At 52.2% G+C, this 15,302-nt stretch overlaps 1 protein-coding gene across 6 annotated transcripts in view; it reads left to right on the top strand.

Moving 5' to 3' along the window:
- Positions 1-1,864: 1,864 nt before the first annotated feature.
- Positions 1,865-15,302, top strand: part of Pyroxd2 (pyridine nucleotide-disulphide oxidoreductase domain 2) — a 23,419-nt gene continuing 9,981 nt past the window's right edge. For 3 of the 6 annotated variants that reach the window (XM_055591626.1, XM_055591621.1, XM_055591622.1), the window contains exons 1-6: positions 1,865-2,200; positions 5,228-5,247; positions 6,982-7,075; positions 7,152-7,225; positions 11,993-12,148; positions 14,123-14,276. In XM_055591626.1, coding sequence (XP_055447601.1) covers positions 2,074-2,200; positions 5,228-5,247; positions 6,982-7,075; positions 7,152-7,225; positions 11,993-12,148; positions 14,123-14,276 — 625 coding nt within the window. In that variant the 5' untranslated portion in view covers positions 1,865-2,073. Of the gene's footprint in view, positions 2,201-5,227; positions 6,779-6,981; positions 7,076-7,151; positions 7,226-11,992; positions 12,149-14,122; positions 14,277-15,302 lie in introns of those variants that run through there. The other 3 variants (XM_055591624.1, XM_055591625.1, XM_055591623.1) reach the window with 3 other exon arrangements.

Raw genomic sequence — 15,302 nt, 5'->3', positions numbered from 1 at the left:
AGTCCAGCACCAGGGAAGCTAATCTGAGACGACCTCCAGTCTGGTGCCAGGCAGGCCTGGATGGGCTCCCAGGACAGAGAGCAAGCCGGAGACTTGAGGAACCCCACCTGGAACCACAGGCCCGGGTGGTGGTGAGCTGGAGACAGACGATGCTCCCAAAGGGCCACTTTGGTGGGCCAGGCGAGGAGTGAGCCCAAGACAGCCACCATGACCAGTGCCATGAGCCTGGACAGAGAGCTAGCCTGAGAAGATTACCAGTCCAGCACCATGCAGGACTTGGGGACAGACCATTCTAGAGATGACCTCTGCCCAGCGCTATAATGCATGAGCTGGGCAGAGCACTCCTGAGATGGGTCCCAGATGCTCAGAGACCCCGGGTGCCACTGAGGGGAGCAAGTAAGTGGTGGAGAAATGGAAGAGAAAGAGAACACAGAAGGATGCGGGCACTCCAGGGCAGTGAGGAACAGCCTGATGTGAGTAGCTGGTGATGCCAGCGGGGACCATCTCGGGTCCTGGCCTGTGCTGCCACCAGGGGTCACGTCTGGATCTGTGGTTCTACAGCAGCAAAGTCTGTTACCGCCAAAGGCCAAGTGAACATGCACGGGCTGGGCTGCCGCCTGGGGACACACTGCCGTCTGAGGGCATCCCCTCCGCTGGGAGAGCTGGCTCTGGGCGCATGAGAGCAGGAGAGTTGACCCCACCCCTAGCTAGCTGCAGTACTCAGTACTCAGGAGAGTACCCCCCCCAACACACACACAATTCAGGAGTTCCCAGTGAGCCAGCCCCAGGGGCGTGAGAGCGGCAGAACTAACTCAGAAACCTTTCAGGCAATGGACTCATCTACCCCGTTGATGAACCGCTGGAGTGCATGATCCTACCGATCCAAAACGACAAGATCTTCGAGACACAGAGCAAGAACGGGGTATCGTAGAAGATCCCCACGAGGATCCAGTCTAGGTAGTGCGGCAGGAGCTGGAGGCGTCGTACCAGACCATCGATTCATGCAATGAAAATTTGCAAGCAAAGTGTGGACAAAGGGTGTACCGTAGGACACACTGTGACGACAGCTTCCACAAAGAGGGTTTTTTTTCTCTCTCTCTCTCTCTGTTGCGGGGAGGGTGCAAAGGTGGAGGGCAAGGTATGAGGGGTGAGTGGGATTGGGGTGCATGATGTGAAATTCACAAAGAACTAATAAAAAACAAGTAAATTAAAAATATAAGGATTTTCTCTTAAGTTTTAGTAGTCACAAAGTGTGAGGTGTCTAGTTTAACCAATACCCCTCCGGAGTGGACAGGTCCAGAGGGACAGGTCCCCTATTCAAGAAAGGACACAGGGATAAGTAAGGAAGCACATTAGTTGGGGTGATTTGCAGGTGTGAGCTCAAATCACCCCAGACTCTTTGGGAGATGGGAAAGGTGCCAAAACAGTGCCTTTGAACTGTCCAGATTTCAAAGGAGTGACCCTCAAGAATCAGCAGGACACTGTATTTGCCCTTCCTCCCGGTAAGACTAGCCCCAGCGGAGTGTGCAGGAGAGAACACGCAGCTCTCGGGGATGAAGACGACCATTTCTGTTGTCTTGGTTGTCCTGAAACGTGACCTGAAAGGTTCCCGCCAAACCGAGCAGCGCTGGCTCCTTGGAAGCTCAGACTCTATCCAGCAAGGAGGGGTGAAGTCTGACTTGCCTGTGCCCCTCCCACTGGGCAGGATCTCCACCCTCCTCCCCGGCCTCTGCCCCTACTGGGAAAAGAGACCCAAGGAAGATGGGGCCTCTGCTCTGGCTCCACCTCTCCCTCCCGCCCTCTTCTAGCCCAACTCTGGGCCCAGGACAATCTAAATTGTTCTTTCTCTTTAGTCCCTGCTTCCCTGGGTCCTGGAGGTGGCACAGGCTCTGCTGATTCTTGGGCTACCCGCCCCCTTCCCAAGACTAGAGTGCGCAAACTCAGAGCAGCGGAAGCTCAAGCCCTGGGAAGCGGTGGCCCAAGGCCAAGGCTGACACTGGGCTGTAACTCCTAGCCCCTCCCTCCGCCTGGGCCGCTGGAAAGCTGACTGCAAGCAAATTGCTGGGGGCAGAAATGGCTGCCAGCGGCCGAGGTCTCAGCAGGGCCCTGCACTCCTCTGCCGGTCCTGCTTGGAAGCGAGCTCAGTCGGGAGCCCAGGGGCACCTGAAGCCCGAGTACGATGCCGTGGTGATAGGAGCAGGTAAAGCTAAGAAGGCAGTGCTCAGGGAGGGAGGGCAGTGCCCTGCCCACAGGCCTTTGGGGGCCTCCAGTTAACTCTGATGCCCCCTCTGCTGTGGTCACAACCAGTGATGGGGCCTGCGATACAAGGCCCCCACGGTCTGGGAGTCAGGAGTCCGTGGTTCTAGTTCCGCCCTGGGCTTGCTGTGCGGTCCAGAGGGTTCTTTCTGTCCAGAATGACAAGGAGGACTAAGTCAACGCAGGACTTTCCCCAAAGCTCCTGCAAATTTGTGTGTACCCCTCTTCTGCTGCAGGAAGCATATGGTACTTAAGGGTCAGGAAGAACGAACCTGGGACTGCGGGCAAATGAAACCCGGCCACTCAGAACCCCGAGTTCTGACGGTAACCCATGTGAAGAGGAAACCAGAGTTTCCTTTCCATAAAGAAAAGAGGTGGTTGGGGGTTCCCAGACACCCTAATGTGCCTCCACAGAAGGAACGGCTACAGCGGTCTACAACATTTTGCTGACTCTCAGGCTCTGAGCGCTGAAGTGTGCTGGGTAATGGCGTGAGGCTCAGCCCAGGGCCAGGCTGCACTCCACACCAAGGCCTTTCTGATCTCGCTTTGGGGGCCTGAAGGTGTTTATTTCCACCTGGGCTCTTCGAAGATGATAGCAGGTTCACATTTCCACAAGGCTCACCACACAGCTTTAAATGCTGCTCTGGTCCTGTGTCTGCTGACAGCCACCCTGCCCAGCGTGTACACACACGAGCGTTTATTATTGATACCAAAATAAAGATGCATCTCACACAACTTTAAAAATCAAATATAACAGCCAGGTGAGGTGACGCATGCCTTTGATCCCATCACTCAGGGAGATAGAGGCAGGTGGATCACTGTGAGTTTGAGGTCAGCCGGTTCTACAAAGCAAGCCTAGGATAGCCAAGGCTACACAGAGAAACCCTGTCTCTAAAAAACTAAAATACCGTGCTCTTGGTTTGAAGTGTCATGTTTTTTGATTGAAAACCCATCGACCAGCACTCCACACAGGGAGCGAATTTGAAAAGTGTTGGCAGCAGTGCCCAGGCTCAGGCAGCTTAGCTGCATTCAAGGGTCATCGACTGCTGAGTGGGCATCCCCATGAGCCCCGGGGATTAGCAGATCCTGCAGCAGAAAGGGACAGGTCACCAGAAGAGTCAGCCAGGACTTTAGTGGATGGGGGTAGGATTCTGGACTTTGCAATTTTTGTCTTCTGTCACCTGAAGTCTGTTTGTCCCTCTGTGACTGAACTGGGACCGGTTGCCAGGAAGGTTTTGCTGGTTTTCCAGGGCTGACAAGCAGCACCAATGAAAAGCTAAATCGCTGCCATGTTTGCTACAGCCTTGCAGCAGGCTGAGCGCTGCTTGGACACTGCTGATTCCCCTCAGCACTGCAAGGTCGCACGTTACGCAGGAAGAATGCACGTTATGTACATAGTACTTACATATGAAGGAGTTCAAGGCAGCTGCTACTTGGTAAATGCTCCTCTGAGGACCAAGCCAGGTGAAGCCCAGGGCCGCCTGCCTTGAATGTACACGTATATTCAGAGAATGGCTTCTCCAACGGCAGGTTCAAACCACAGGCGGGTGCAATGAGCAATTCTTTTTCAAAACTTCCTTATGAAATTTTTCTAACGTTCTTTAAATAAAACCACATAGTCAGTGCTTTTCAACCTGTGAGTTGTGACCCCTTTGGGGGTCAAACGACCCTTTCACACGCGTTGCATGTTAGATAACCTGTATGTCAAGTATTTATATTAAGATTCGGAACAGTAGCAAAATTACAGTTATGAATTAGCAACAAAAATAATTTTATGGTTGGGGTCGTCACAACGTGAGGAACTGTTTTTAAAGAGTCCTGGCATTAGGAAGGCTGGGAACCACTGTATGACAGAGGTTATCATATGTACTTATCACAGGATGGGTTAATACTAGGGCATGGAGCTTCGGGTCTGTGAAAACATTTGTTAGTCAGCTTTATGCCAGGTCATAATGTAAGGTACATTTATTCTTGTAAATCGTGAGCAAAAGGGCTTGAAAAATCCAGTTTCAGAGACTCCATTAATAGATGAGAAAGGTGGCTCAGTGACCTCTAAAATTCTGGATATCTCCATGTGGGAAATTTAAAACAAAAGCAATTCAGCCATGAAGAAATTTATCACGGGGGTCATTGCCGCTCTCCTACTCGTGGGCATTTGTCGGATAAAAGCTGAGCGTTTTATTTGAGCCCCCGTAATGGGTCCCCGGTGGGTGCTGAGAGATCACAGCCGTCGACTGACATCTGAAAGGCTGAGTGGCATCTGTCACCAAGGAGAAAAATGAGCAGGGGCCCTGGAGCTGGCTGATACTGTCTGGGCCTGTTTCCCGCCTGTGAATGATTCTCCACCAAAGCCGAGCGTGTCTCATGGAAGTGAGAAGCAGAGCAGCCTGTGTGCTCAGTGTAGGGCTGGTGCCACGGGACGTCCTGGGGACGGTGAGAAATCATGTTCCCGCACAACTCCCCACCTGCAGAATGGAGCCCACCTTGTTACTGGCGTGTACCCGAAGCTATGTGTTAGTCACTTTGTTTTTTTTCCTTAATTTTGAACTGCTCCTGTTTCGTTGTCGGAGCACTGTGGACTGGCGGGGACAGTCCTATGTGAACCAAGCCTTTGGGAGCGCTACTGTGTACGCTACTGGCCACACTGGGGTCAAACAAGCTGTGTGTGAAAGCAACTGTCCCCGTGAATGGTGCTCAGCTGGCAGCATGGCACACCAGCCATGTAAACCGTGACACTTCCATACACTGTCACCAGCTCCCTCTAGGGACAGAAGTCCAGGAACTGTGGACTGCTTGACCTTGAAACCAGAAACAGAGCTTCTCCCAAGGCCAACAGAACCAGGGTGGGGTGAGCTTCCTGTCTCCCCCTGAGATGACACCCCACATCCGAATGTGGGACAGGCATGTTAGTGTGTGACTTGACACCAAAAACATGTACTTAGTAACACTTTTCTCTCTTATCTCATTGCAGGACACAATGGGCTGGTGGCTGTGCGTACCCCTTTGTGCCCACTTCACTGACCGCCCCCCACCCCCGTCCCAGCCAGTGGCTCCCAGGAGCGAAGAGGAGGGTTTGAAAAAAGCAAGCAGGACAGAGGCCATAGGAGAGAGGGAAAGGGCAGTCTGTTCACGCAGCTAGTGTTGATCCAGGGCCAGCTAGCGGGGACACCATGGACTCCTGCTTTGTCCTTGCCCCAAGGCACATGGCCTCCATGGCCTGTGGGAGGGTCTGAGGGTTACATCACTCACCGCATGGAGGAGCAAGTTGGAACCTGGGATTGGAAGGCTCTCTCACACCAAGTTGGAGGCACTCTGTGCTCGGCAAGGAAGAAAGTATTGGAAAGAACCTAATACAGAGTCTGAAAAAATAAGGGTTTGCTCTAGATTAGCTACTATCCGCAAATGACAACAACCCGGGCCTAGCAAAGCTTACCTATAGCCAGCATGAGGAGTGTTCGGCATTCTGTAGGTGGGACAGAGCCCCCCATCTCCCAGGCAGCGCTGCGCAGTGTTTGCCTCATTTCCATGGTCTCAGAGCGCCCTGGTTCACAGATGTCATTCTGTGGAGTAGTTTCTGAGAACAGCATGGCTTCCCTCTGTGTGCCACGTCAACCTGCCAGACCAGACTCTACTCTTTCATTGTTCTCAATACAATCTATCTGGGGATTGGATTCCCAACACCTCTATTCAACAGCTCTGGGAGCCGGAGGCAAGCTGTTACCTTCGCTGGGCCTCAGGTTCCCAGCTATAAAGTGGGGAGACCACAGCAAGTGTTCCTAGCGTGGCTGGCTAGATACACTCAGTAGTTAGCAAGCGGACTTCGCAAAGTGTGACTTAGGAACTTCACCACCTGTCTTGCCACGTTGGTATCAGTGGCACAGCCTCGCTTTCTCTTTCTGTCTCTCCCTCTCTCTGCAGGTCTGTAGGCTCAGCTAGATATATATTTATTAATTTCCCTCTAAGTACTGGAGAAAAGTTCATAGAAACCCTCCATCGGTCATTTCCCCCCAAATAAACTTTTGCCACACCCACACTGTCCCTTTATTGCATGTGCCAAAGGTATCAGGGCATATGCAATAAAGCATATTTTAAATGCGCAGTAGAGACAGCAGTTCTCAACGTGTGGGTCGCGACCCCTCCAGGGTCTTGGCTATCCTCTGTATCAGATATTTATAATGTAGCTCATAACAGTAGCAAAATCACAGCTATGAAAGAATTTTATGGTTGGGAAGGTCGCCACAACACCAGGAACTGTATTAAAGGGTCGTGGCATTAGGAAGGTTGAGAGCCCCCGGGCTAAGGTAGCACCCACCAGCCCTGGGAAGCTTCGAAAGCTGGAACTGTAATTGTTAGCCCTATCTTTGCAGGTGACGGAGCTGGGGCACATGAATCAGCAGGAATTTGAATGAGAAAAATGAACCCAGAAACTCTGGCTTGGTGTTCTCAGCCTCGCCATGCTGCCTTTGATGGGAGAACAGGGTTTGCTCCATCCTGGAGGAAGGACAGGACCGTCCAGGACAGGGTAGACATGATGCAAAGTGCATCCCCCAGGCACCAGGCTTCCCCTAAAAGAAAGATCATCTTCAGCTGGGAAGTGGAAGGGCAGACGCAGACACACCAGATCTAAGAGGACATCTAGACATTACAACCAAGGGCTTGGCAGGCCCTGCAGGGAGGGTCCTTGGCCAACCCCAAGGAATCAAGAAAGGCGCCTCTGTCCTCCAGGCGGCGTACCTCCAGAGACAGGGGGTGAACACTGTTGTCTTCGAGAGGCGCCATGTGATTGGGGGTGCGGCTGTCACCGAGGAGATCATTCCAGGTGAGCCCGGAGAAGTGGGGAGAAGGGGAGAGGCAGGGTCGATCAGGGGTGACTGGTTCTTCTGATTTGGTTCCAGGGTTCAAGTTCTCCCGAGCGTCCTATCTTCTCAGCCTTCTGAGGCCACAGATTTACACAGACCTGGAGCTGAAGGTAGAGCTAGCCCTCTCGGCCTGGTGGTTGGCCAAGGGTGGGGGTGATCCCATCTTCCTGACCTGGAGGGAGGTAGCGCGTCCCATCCCTGAGCGGCTCCCTGCCTGAGGTCTTTCTTCTCTTCCAGCCTCTGTCCATCCCACACATGTTCCTTGCATGCCACAGCTCCATGGTGTCTCAGCTACCCTGTGTTTTAAAAGCTGGGAAATCTCAAATAAGAAACAGACCTCTTGAAAAACAAAGTTTTTTAGCATTGGATCTTCAATCTAGAGGGGCAGCCATGGCTGGTGCCTGGGGCAGGGGCTCTGCCCTGACTCCCTTTGCCTCCTGGCATCTTATCTGGTCTTCATCAAGCACCTGTATACAGCCTTGGGCACCTGAGTTTACAAAGCGGCCTGATACGCCCTCGTTAAACTTTGGCCTTTACCACCATTCTTGACAGCATGAGCAGAAACCCGTGTCGCTGTGGCCAGAGTCCCCTTTGCACGTTCTTGGGCTCAAAGATAAAAGAATTTTAAAACAGACCCAGAGAGAAAGTCAGGCAGTTTATTGGAGTTAGAGGGAGAGTGCCCTGAACATGGATGTCACGGTGTCAGGGGAAAGAGCTGGATGGTGAAGGGACAGACAGTTGCCTTTTTTGCTCATATGCAAAGGGAAAAGGTGTGCTTGTGAGATGCAATGTGGGCACACCAGAGGGAAGAAAGGAATTGGGACATGGCCTTACCCCTGGGTTTTTGTTGGAGGAGAACAAGATTGCTCCCTTCCCAGGGTGATGGGGGCCTTGGATGCTTCACCTTTTAAGGCTGAGCCAAGAGGGAATATTGGACCTTAGTGTTTTGGGGTTAGACTTACAGTCTGCAAGAGTTAGTTCTTCCAGGCAGCCTAGAACTTGGCATGTACCTCGAACAGGGAGTGGCAATAAGTATAGCCTCAGCCTACCTTTTACTCATGTGACCAGGAAGGAAAAGGGTTTATCGCTACGTTACCCTTTAATTTTGTTGACATTGGACCAGGAGGGACCAATTGTATTTACTGTCGTCAGCTTGCCCCCCTTAGCTCTGTGGCCAGGGTTAAAGCCTTGGCTTCACTTTTAGCCCCGCCATTAGGACAGACAGCTAAGGACCTCCTCTTGCTGAGATGCCTGTGCTGGATTATTTTTAATCTCACCATGGAAGGCGAGAGCCCGAAAACAAGTCATAGGCAGCTTGGAGGCTTTCGATAGCACAACCTGGTATCGACTCCCTGCTTACTCTTGTAACTCTCCCCACCCCATAGCTCCCAACAGGCTCTCGTGAAGGTCTGCGACCTGGGGGGTGTAACAGTGTGCTTTTTCTTAAGGGCATGGTTGTTTGATTTGTTTTTGTTTTTTTAATAATTTGTTTAATTTTATTTTATGTGCATTGGTGTGAGGGTGTCAGACCACCTCACAGTTATAGACAGTTGTGAGCTGTCATGTGGGGGCTGGGAGTCGAACTTGGGTCCTATTGGAAGAACAGACAGCGCTCTTAACCACTGAACCATCCCTCCAGCCCCATGGGGCATGATTGTTCCTCCCACTTTACCTCACTTGGCGTGGCCTTATTTACTTGTAAAATTTGTTTTCTCTTTAAGGTGTGTGGAATCTTGCCTAAAAAGAGATTCTCCCTCCCTCATCTGGCTCAGACTTCTTTAGAGGGAGTTACTGAGCACTGCCATGCCATTTGCCTCAGAGGACTGGGGTCTCTTCTGGCTTCTGGGCCATTTGGAAGGGTTCCTGGGAGCAGTTTCCCTGGCCTTTGTTCTCTCTAGTCTGCTAACCTTTGTCCACTGGCAGGCCTGCCTCTGTCCGCCTCCTTCTTCAAGTAGACACAGCCTCGCAAACACAACCACCTCAGTCCTCAGACTGACTTAGCTCCGATGTGCTGGCCAGGCTGTCTCCCACCTTAGACAGAAGGGCCACTGGGCCACCTATGCTGCACGAGTCCTGCTCATGTGGAAATGAAGGCACACAGCCACTGTTTATAAAGCACTTTGCTCTGATACAGCGGTTCTCAACCTGTGGGTCACAACCCCCTTGGCAAACCTCTATCTCCAAGCAATATTTACATTATGATTCATAAGAGTAGCAAAATTACAGATTTACAGCAGCAATGAAAATAATGTTGTGGTTGGGATCACCGCGACATGAGGAGCTGTATTAAAGGGTCTCAGCGTTAGGAAAGCTGAGAACCGCTGCAACAGAATCAAGTAACAGAAGCCCAAATGAAGAATTTATTGTTTTGAGAGAGAGAGAGAGAGAAATGGAAGAGATGTAGCATCAGAATTGGATAGAACGTAGCCAAAGCCTGAGGTCAGGTCCAGGGTCTTCAGTTCGTTCCATACTATAGCTGAAGGAAATGTGTAGTAATGGAGTCCCAGTTCATGACAGCAGATTGGGGGAGGAGGGCAGCCTCAGCCCTCCCTGCCCTCCCTGGGGGATCTTCTAGGTCTCTTCTGTCCACAGTTCCTCCCACTCATGCTTTCCTGGGAATCTACCTAGGGTGAGGGCGCACACCTAGCTCTTGGTGGGAATGGCCTAGGTACTGGTGGGATGTGGGGACTTCCAGGGTCTCTGCTCGGAAGCCTGCTTTTATAGCCGTGGGACCCAGGGCAGCCTTTCACAGCATTCTCAGGGCTGAGACACAGCTGGTCCTCCCCTCCCCTGTCCACCTGGGATGTCTGTGCATGCTGAGAATCGGCCAAGCAGAGGAAGGGCCTGCTTTTGTTTTTGTTACTTGAGGCTAGCTGCGTACCCTGAACAGCTCCTGGGCATTCCGGGAGAGTTTAGCCTTCTCTTGCTCATCCATCTTCTTACTTCTCAGGAATGACAAAGGTACCATTTAGAAGTCCTAGAATCAGAAAGGAAAAAAACAAATTATCAGTGATTAATTAGTCACACTCGAAATAACTCGGCTTCCCCTTGGCTGCTTATCGACTGGGTTGTTCAGTCAGTGCTCCCTGAGTGCCTGCTTTGCACCAGGACACGAACAAGCCTGGGGACAAGTAGGGTGAGGAATCAGAGACACAGTAAGAGAACTTTAAGCACAGGTAAGTGACAGAAAAGAAAAACAGAAAACAGTGTGATAGGCAGAGGTGAAGCTCCACCCTCCCCGGGTGACCAGGAACTCCTGTTTAGATAGCAAGAAGCCACTAGCCACGAGGACATCCGAGAGAGAGCGCGCTCTTGTCCGAGAAAAGCAGAAACAGGCAGGCCAAGGCGAGTGGAACAGAAAGCAGGTCGCTGTGCCCAGAGCAGTCTGCTATGGAGGCGCAGCAGGGAACGGGGCCGGGGCGATTCGTGCTGGGGCTGCATTTCATCTAGGAACAGTGAGAAGCCAGAGAGCTGTTTAATCAGGAAGCAGGAGTTAGAAGATTAAGGCATGGAGGCCCACGGATACCGGAGGCAGCTGCTCAGTGGACCACAAGATGGCAGTCTGCGACGAGGGCGTGAGGCTGGAGAGGGGTGGACAGCTTCCAGAGCAGATTTAGCAATGTGAGACATGTCAAATGTGAGAGAAAGGGCGAAGCTGAGGCTAGCCCCTTCGATTAAACACTTCATTTTCGGAGGACCCAAGGCTGGAGCTGGAGAGCTAGCCCCGCACTTCCTGCTCTTGTCGAGGTCCTGGCTTCAAGTCCCAGCACCCATGTGACTCTGGTTTCAAAGCATCCGATGCCATCTTCTGACCTTCACAGGCATGTGGCACATAAGGTGTCACACACACACACACACACACACACACACACACAGGCAAAATACCTGTACACATAAGATTAAATAAAAGAAACTAAGAGGTCCCAAGGTAGTTTTCCCAAATTGTAATGAATAGACCCCAACCTCAATGTTTAAAAGAAGGGCCCAAAGCTCCCCGCACCCAGCCCCTTCCCACATTTGGACCATGCTCTGCAGATCCCGAAGCTGGGTGACGAGGTCTGCTGGAAAGTCTCTGGTTTGGGCAGCTCCCAGAATGTTGGGAAGGTCGTCTTTTTTGTTTCCATGTGCTTTCCCAGCTCTTCAACTCGCACATCCTGCTGTTATCCTCTAAGGCACAGTCTTGTCAGCAACAATCCAGTCACCAGCACATGAGAGCCCACACGAGGGCTACAGCAGTGGCAAAAACAGAAACACCCCCACCTCAAAGCGTTTGCGGTCCCCTCAGAGTGGCAGCTACAAAGAGTACATGGAGTTGACCATGTGGTGGCCAGGGCTTTGGGCAGAATACAGGTTAAGGGGACAGAGAGCATGCCAGTGTGGTGAGGCTCGGGGTGGGGGGCTTGCAGATAGGCTTGTGAGCAGAGACATAAAGTGGGAAGCAGGCCATGGATCAGGACAAAGAAGACCCCAGACAGTGGCCACAGTCTGTCCAACTGATATGAGCACACAGTCTCACATCACAAATGTGATGTGACCTTTGGGAGGAGCCGATGAGCTCCACTGTGAAGCATCACAAATCAGACACTGACTTCAGTGCAGCAAGGAGGCCTCCCTGAAGGTGGCCTTGCAGTAAACCAGGCCGCCATGCAAGTTTAAGAATTACATGACTAACTTACCCACCTCGTGCATACGGATTTTCATAATTTTCAAAGTTTACTTATTTCCTTCTGAAGGGAGGGAGGGCCGTTATGGATGAGGGTCCCAGGGCCTGGGAGTCAACTGCAAACATGCTTACCTGGCCCCACAAACAGAACTGGAGAAGGGTCAAGTGCAGAAACATGGATCCCTAAAATGCCTGTATGTCTGTGGTTCTGCAGAAGCATGGACTGAAGCTTCACCTGCGAAATCCCTACTCCTTCACCCCCATGCTGGAAGAGGGCACGCCGAGCAAGGCGCCCAGGTCCCTTCTGCTGGGCACAGACATGGCTGAAAACCAGAAGCAGATCTCTCAGTTCTCACGGAGGGATGCTCAGGTAAGGAAGGTGAGCAGGGACTGGAGTTCTCCCTCTGCAGCCCAGAGCTGGCTCTTGAGAGGAAGTGGATGTTGAGGCTATGGCTGAACAGGCCGCTTTCCCTGGACAACTCAGGCCGTTCTAGCCTTTGACCTTAGACACTCTGAGAAGGTGCAGGGGGACAGTAGTTAAGAGCAGTAGACACTGGGACTCCTGGAGCCGCTGTGTTCATCTGAGGTTACTGACCAGACCAGTCTCAGCATGCTGGATTTCATGAAGGAATCCCCTCTGCTTCTGCTCAAAACCCCATGTGTTACCCATCCAAAAGCCCATGAAAGCCCACAAGAAGGACTTAGGACAAGAAAATGTTCTTTCTGCTTGACATCAGTGACAGCCAAAACAAGAAAGCGTCCGCAGTGGTGTACAGATCTGCCTCCCAGAACACACAGCAGATGGAGGATGCACGCTGCTTCCTGCGCAGCTAGTGCAGGAACACGTTTGCTGGGCCTTGTCCAGATGAGTCAGCGGGTGATGCAATGGGCCTGGTGTGGCGGGTTCTGCAGTTGGGGAATTTTCTAGAATGGCCATCCTTGTACCAGCCTGGATGCCAGCTGCAGGTGAGGTACCAAATCCTGTCTCAGCGGAGGCATGCTAAGAGGTGCACTCGCCTTCTGGTGTGCTAATCTAGCACTGGGCAAAGCTAGGGCAGCCACAAGCACACAGCACTCACCTTTACCCAGAGCACCCTAAGCCTGGCTGTGTTAGCTGCTATTCTCACGGCTGAGACAGAGCACAGGCTAGCAGTAGCTTAAAGGAGGAAGGATTTATTTGGCTTGTTGCTTGAGAGGGAACAGGCGGGAAGGCACCGTGATGGGAGCAGCCCACAGCTGTGGCAGCAGGATCGTGAGGTGCCGGTTACTTCTTGTCAGCTGCCTGGGAGCAGAGAGCTCAGCGGAAGCAGAGCCAGCCTGTATGTCTTAGAGTTTGCCTGTATGCCCTACATCCTGCTGAACAGAACCATGTCTCGATGGTTCTTTAGCCTCTCCCAAACGGTGCCACTTCGTCCCAAATTGTCCCAATACCTGCACGTGTGAGGGACATTCCTGATGGAAATCGGAACACGGGCTGATGAGCACACATGTGACACCCCTCCCTCATCGTGAGCATCTGGTGTAGTGGGCTGAGGGCCCTCGTCCCTGTGCCTGTGCCTGTGCCTCTACCTGCTAGGGACCACCCAGTGGGAGGCCTGAGTCCATGTCCTAAGGAACCCAGAGACCTCAGTCTATGGTTTTGTCATCTTGCAAGCCTGCTCTAGGGGAAACTTTATTATTATTTATGATTTTTAGAAAGTTCCTTACCACAGAACTTTACATAACACCACCATTTCCTGGGCTCACCACATATATAGCTGAGCCCAAACTCAAGTCCAGGGCTAAAATCAATAAGAATGTGTGGTGGCAGCTTCCATCCTTGTCCCTGTCACCTAGCCGGTGTGAGGAGGGAGGAACACAGCTGTGGACGATTCTGTGATGGAGGCTGCTAGGAAAGAGGATACAGGCTTCTGTGGCTCCATGGGATGAGGCAGCATGTCAGCCTGAGAGGTCAAAGCTGAGTGGAGAGCATGCTGGGAAGAGATCTGCTGTTCACCAGTCACAAACGCAGGACATGGACTTTTTAAATGATTTTTATTTTTAAACCATACAGCCTATACCCTCAGTTATGTGTGGCTGCTGGTGGCCCATGCTGACCCTTGGTCCTGGTGGCTGTGAGATTGCACAGGCTGCTCTGCCTTTTGCATGTTATGTATAGACCTTGAATTGAAAGAACAGAGCAGAGCCAAGCTGGGCCCTGGCTGGGGGTGTGGCTCAGGGAGCCATCAGGACTGCACAGTGGGGGACAGCAGCCATATAGGAGGGTGGCACGGAGGACCAGGCTTGAGGGCAGTCTCCTTTGGGATTCTGGACTGTGGAACGCTAGCATGAAGGTCTGTTGCAGGCTTTTCCCAGGTATGAGGAGTTCATGAGACGCTTGGTGCTAGCCATTGACCCCTTGCTGGATGCAGCCCCAGTGGATATAGCAGCCTTCCAGCGTGGCTCCCTGCTACAGAGGCTCAGGGCACTGTCTGCCCTGAGGCCCCTGCTAAAGGCAGGTAAGTCTAACGCACAAGAATCAGGGCGTGGGGAGTGACTTTTGTGGAACTGGATGCCTAGACCTAAGCCTGCAGTGCCACGGCAGCTAGCAGGCGTAGTCAGCTAAGAGGGCATGGCCACAGAGGGCTTCAGCCTTTCCTACCCAAAAGACAGGGCCCAAGACAAAGGGTCTGTGATTACTTAGACGGATAACCCACCAAGGCACCCAAAAAAAAGGGGGCACGGAGAAAGAACCTATAGGGGACCTTAGTTACTTTGTGTTCCTTGATAAAGCACCATGACCAAATGACTTAAGGAAGAAACCGCTTGTTTTGGTTATTTTGGCAGCAGGTGGCTGGAGCAGGAAACTAGCTGATCACTCCCCATCCACATGCAGGGTCCAGATGCAAGCTGAAAGGAGAGAGGGGCTGTAAACCCCTGCAGCCAGCTCTCAATGACACACGCCCTCCAGCAAGGCTCCACCTCCTGAAGGCCCCATACCGTCCCCACACGGCGCCAACAGCTGGGGACCAAGTGTTCACATATGTGAGCCCGGCAGGGGTGCATATCTTATCCACACCACTGCTCAGAGGGAATGCCAATGCCGGCATGTATGCCAGTGATGGCCATGGGGTGATAGGTGAGGCGCTGGCCCCGAGGAGACTCGGGGGCGTGTGTTCACAGGAGGTATGTAGGTCCTTAAGGACCGTTTCCAAGAGAAGGAAGGGGCCCTGTCCCCAATTGGTCAGTGGTTCCCTCATGAGGCAGTGACCTCTGGGCCATGCATCTACCCATGAGCTGACACGGTACCAGAGAAGCTCAGAGAAGAAAGGGCACATCCCACAGAGGCCTTCACTTGATGCTATTGGAATTTCAATATGTGAAAGCAGATCAAAGCCTGCATGAATCTCATCGCCACGGCCACTGGTAGAACACGCTATAAGAGCCAAGAGAATTTGAAGAGCTGCCTCCATATGAGAGAGAATACTAAATTTAGACAAGGAAGGAAGGAAGGAAGGAAGGAAGGAAGGAAGGAAGGAAGGAAG

Source organism: Psammomys obesus, unplaced genomic scaffold, assembly GCF_907164565.1.
Source record: "Psammomys obesus unplaced genomic scaffold, mPsaObe1.curated_primary_1811, whole genome shotgun sequence".
Classification (NCBI taxonomy): domain Eukaryota; kingdom Metazoa; phylum Chordata; class Mammalia; order Rodentia; family Muridae; genus Psammomys; species Psammomys obesus.
The sequence above is the reverse complement of the archived record's forward strand: the minus strand, read 5'-3'. Positions and strand labels throughout refer to the sequence as shown.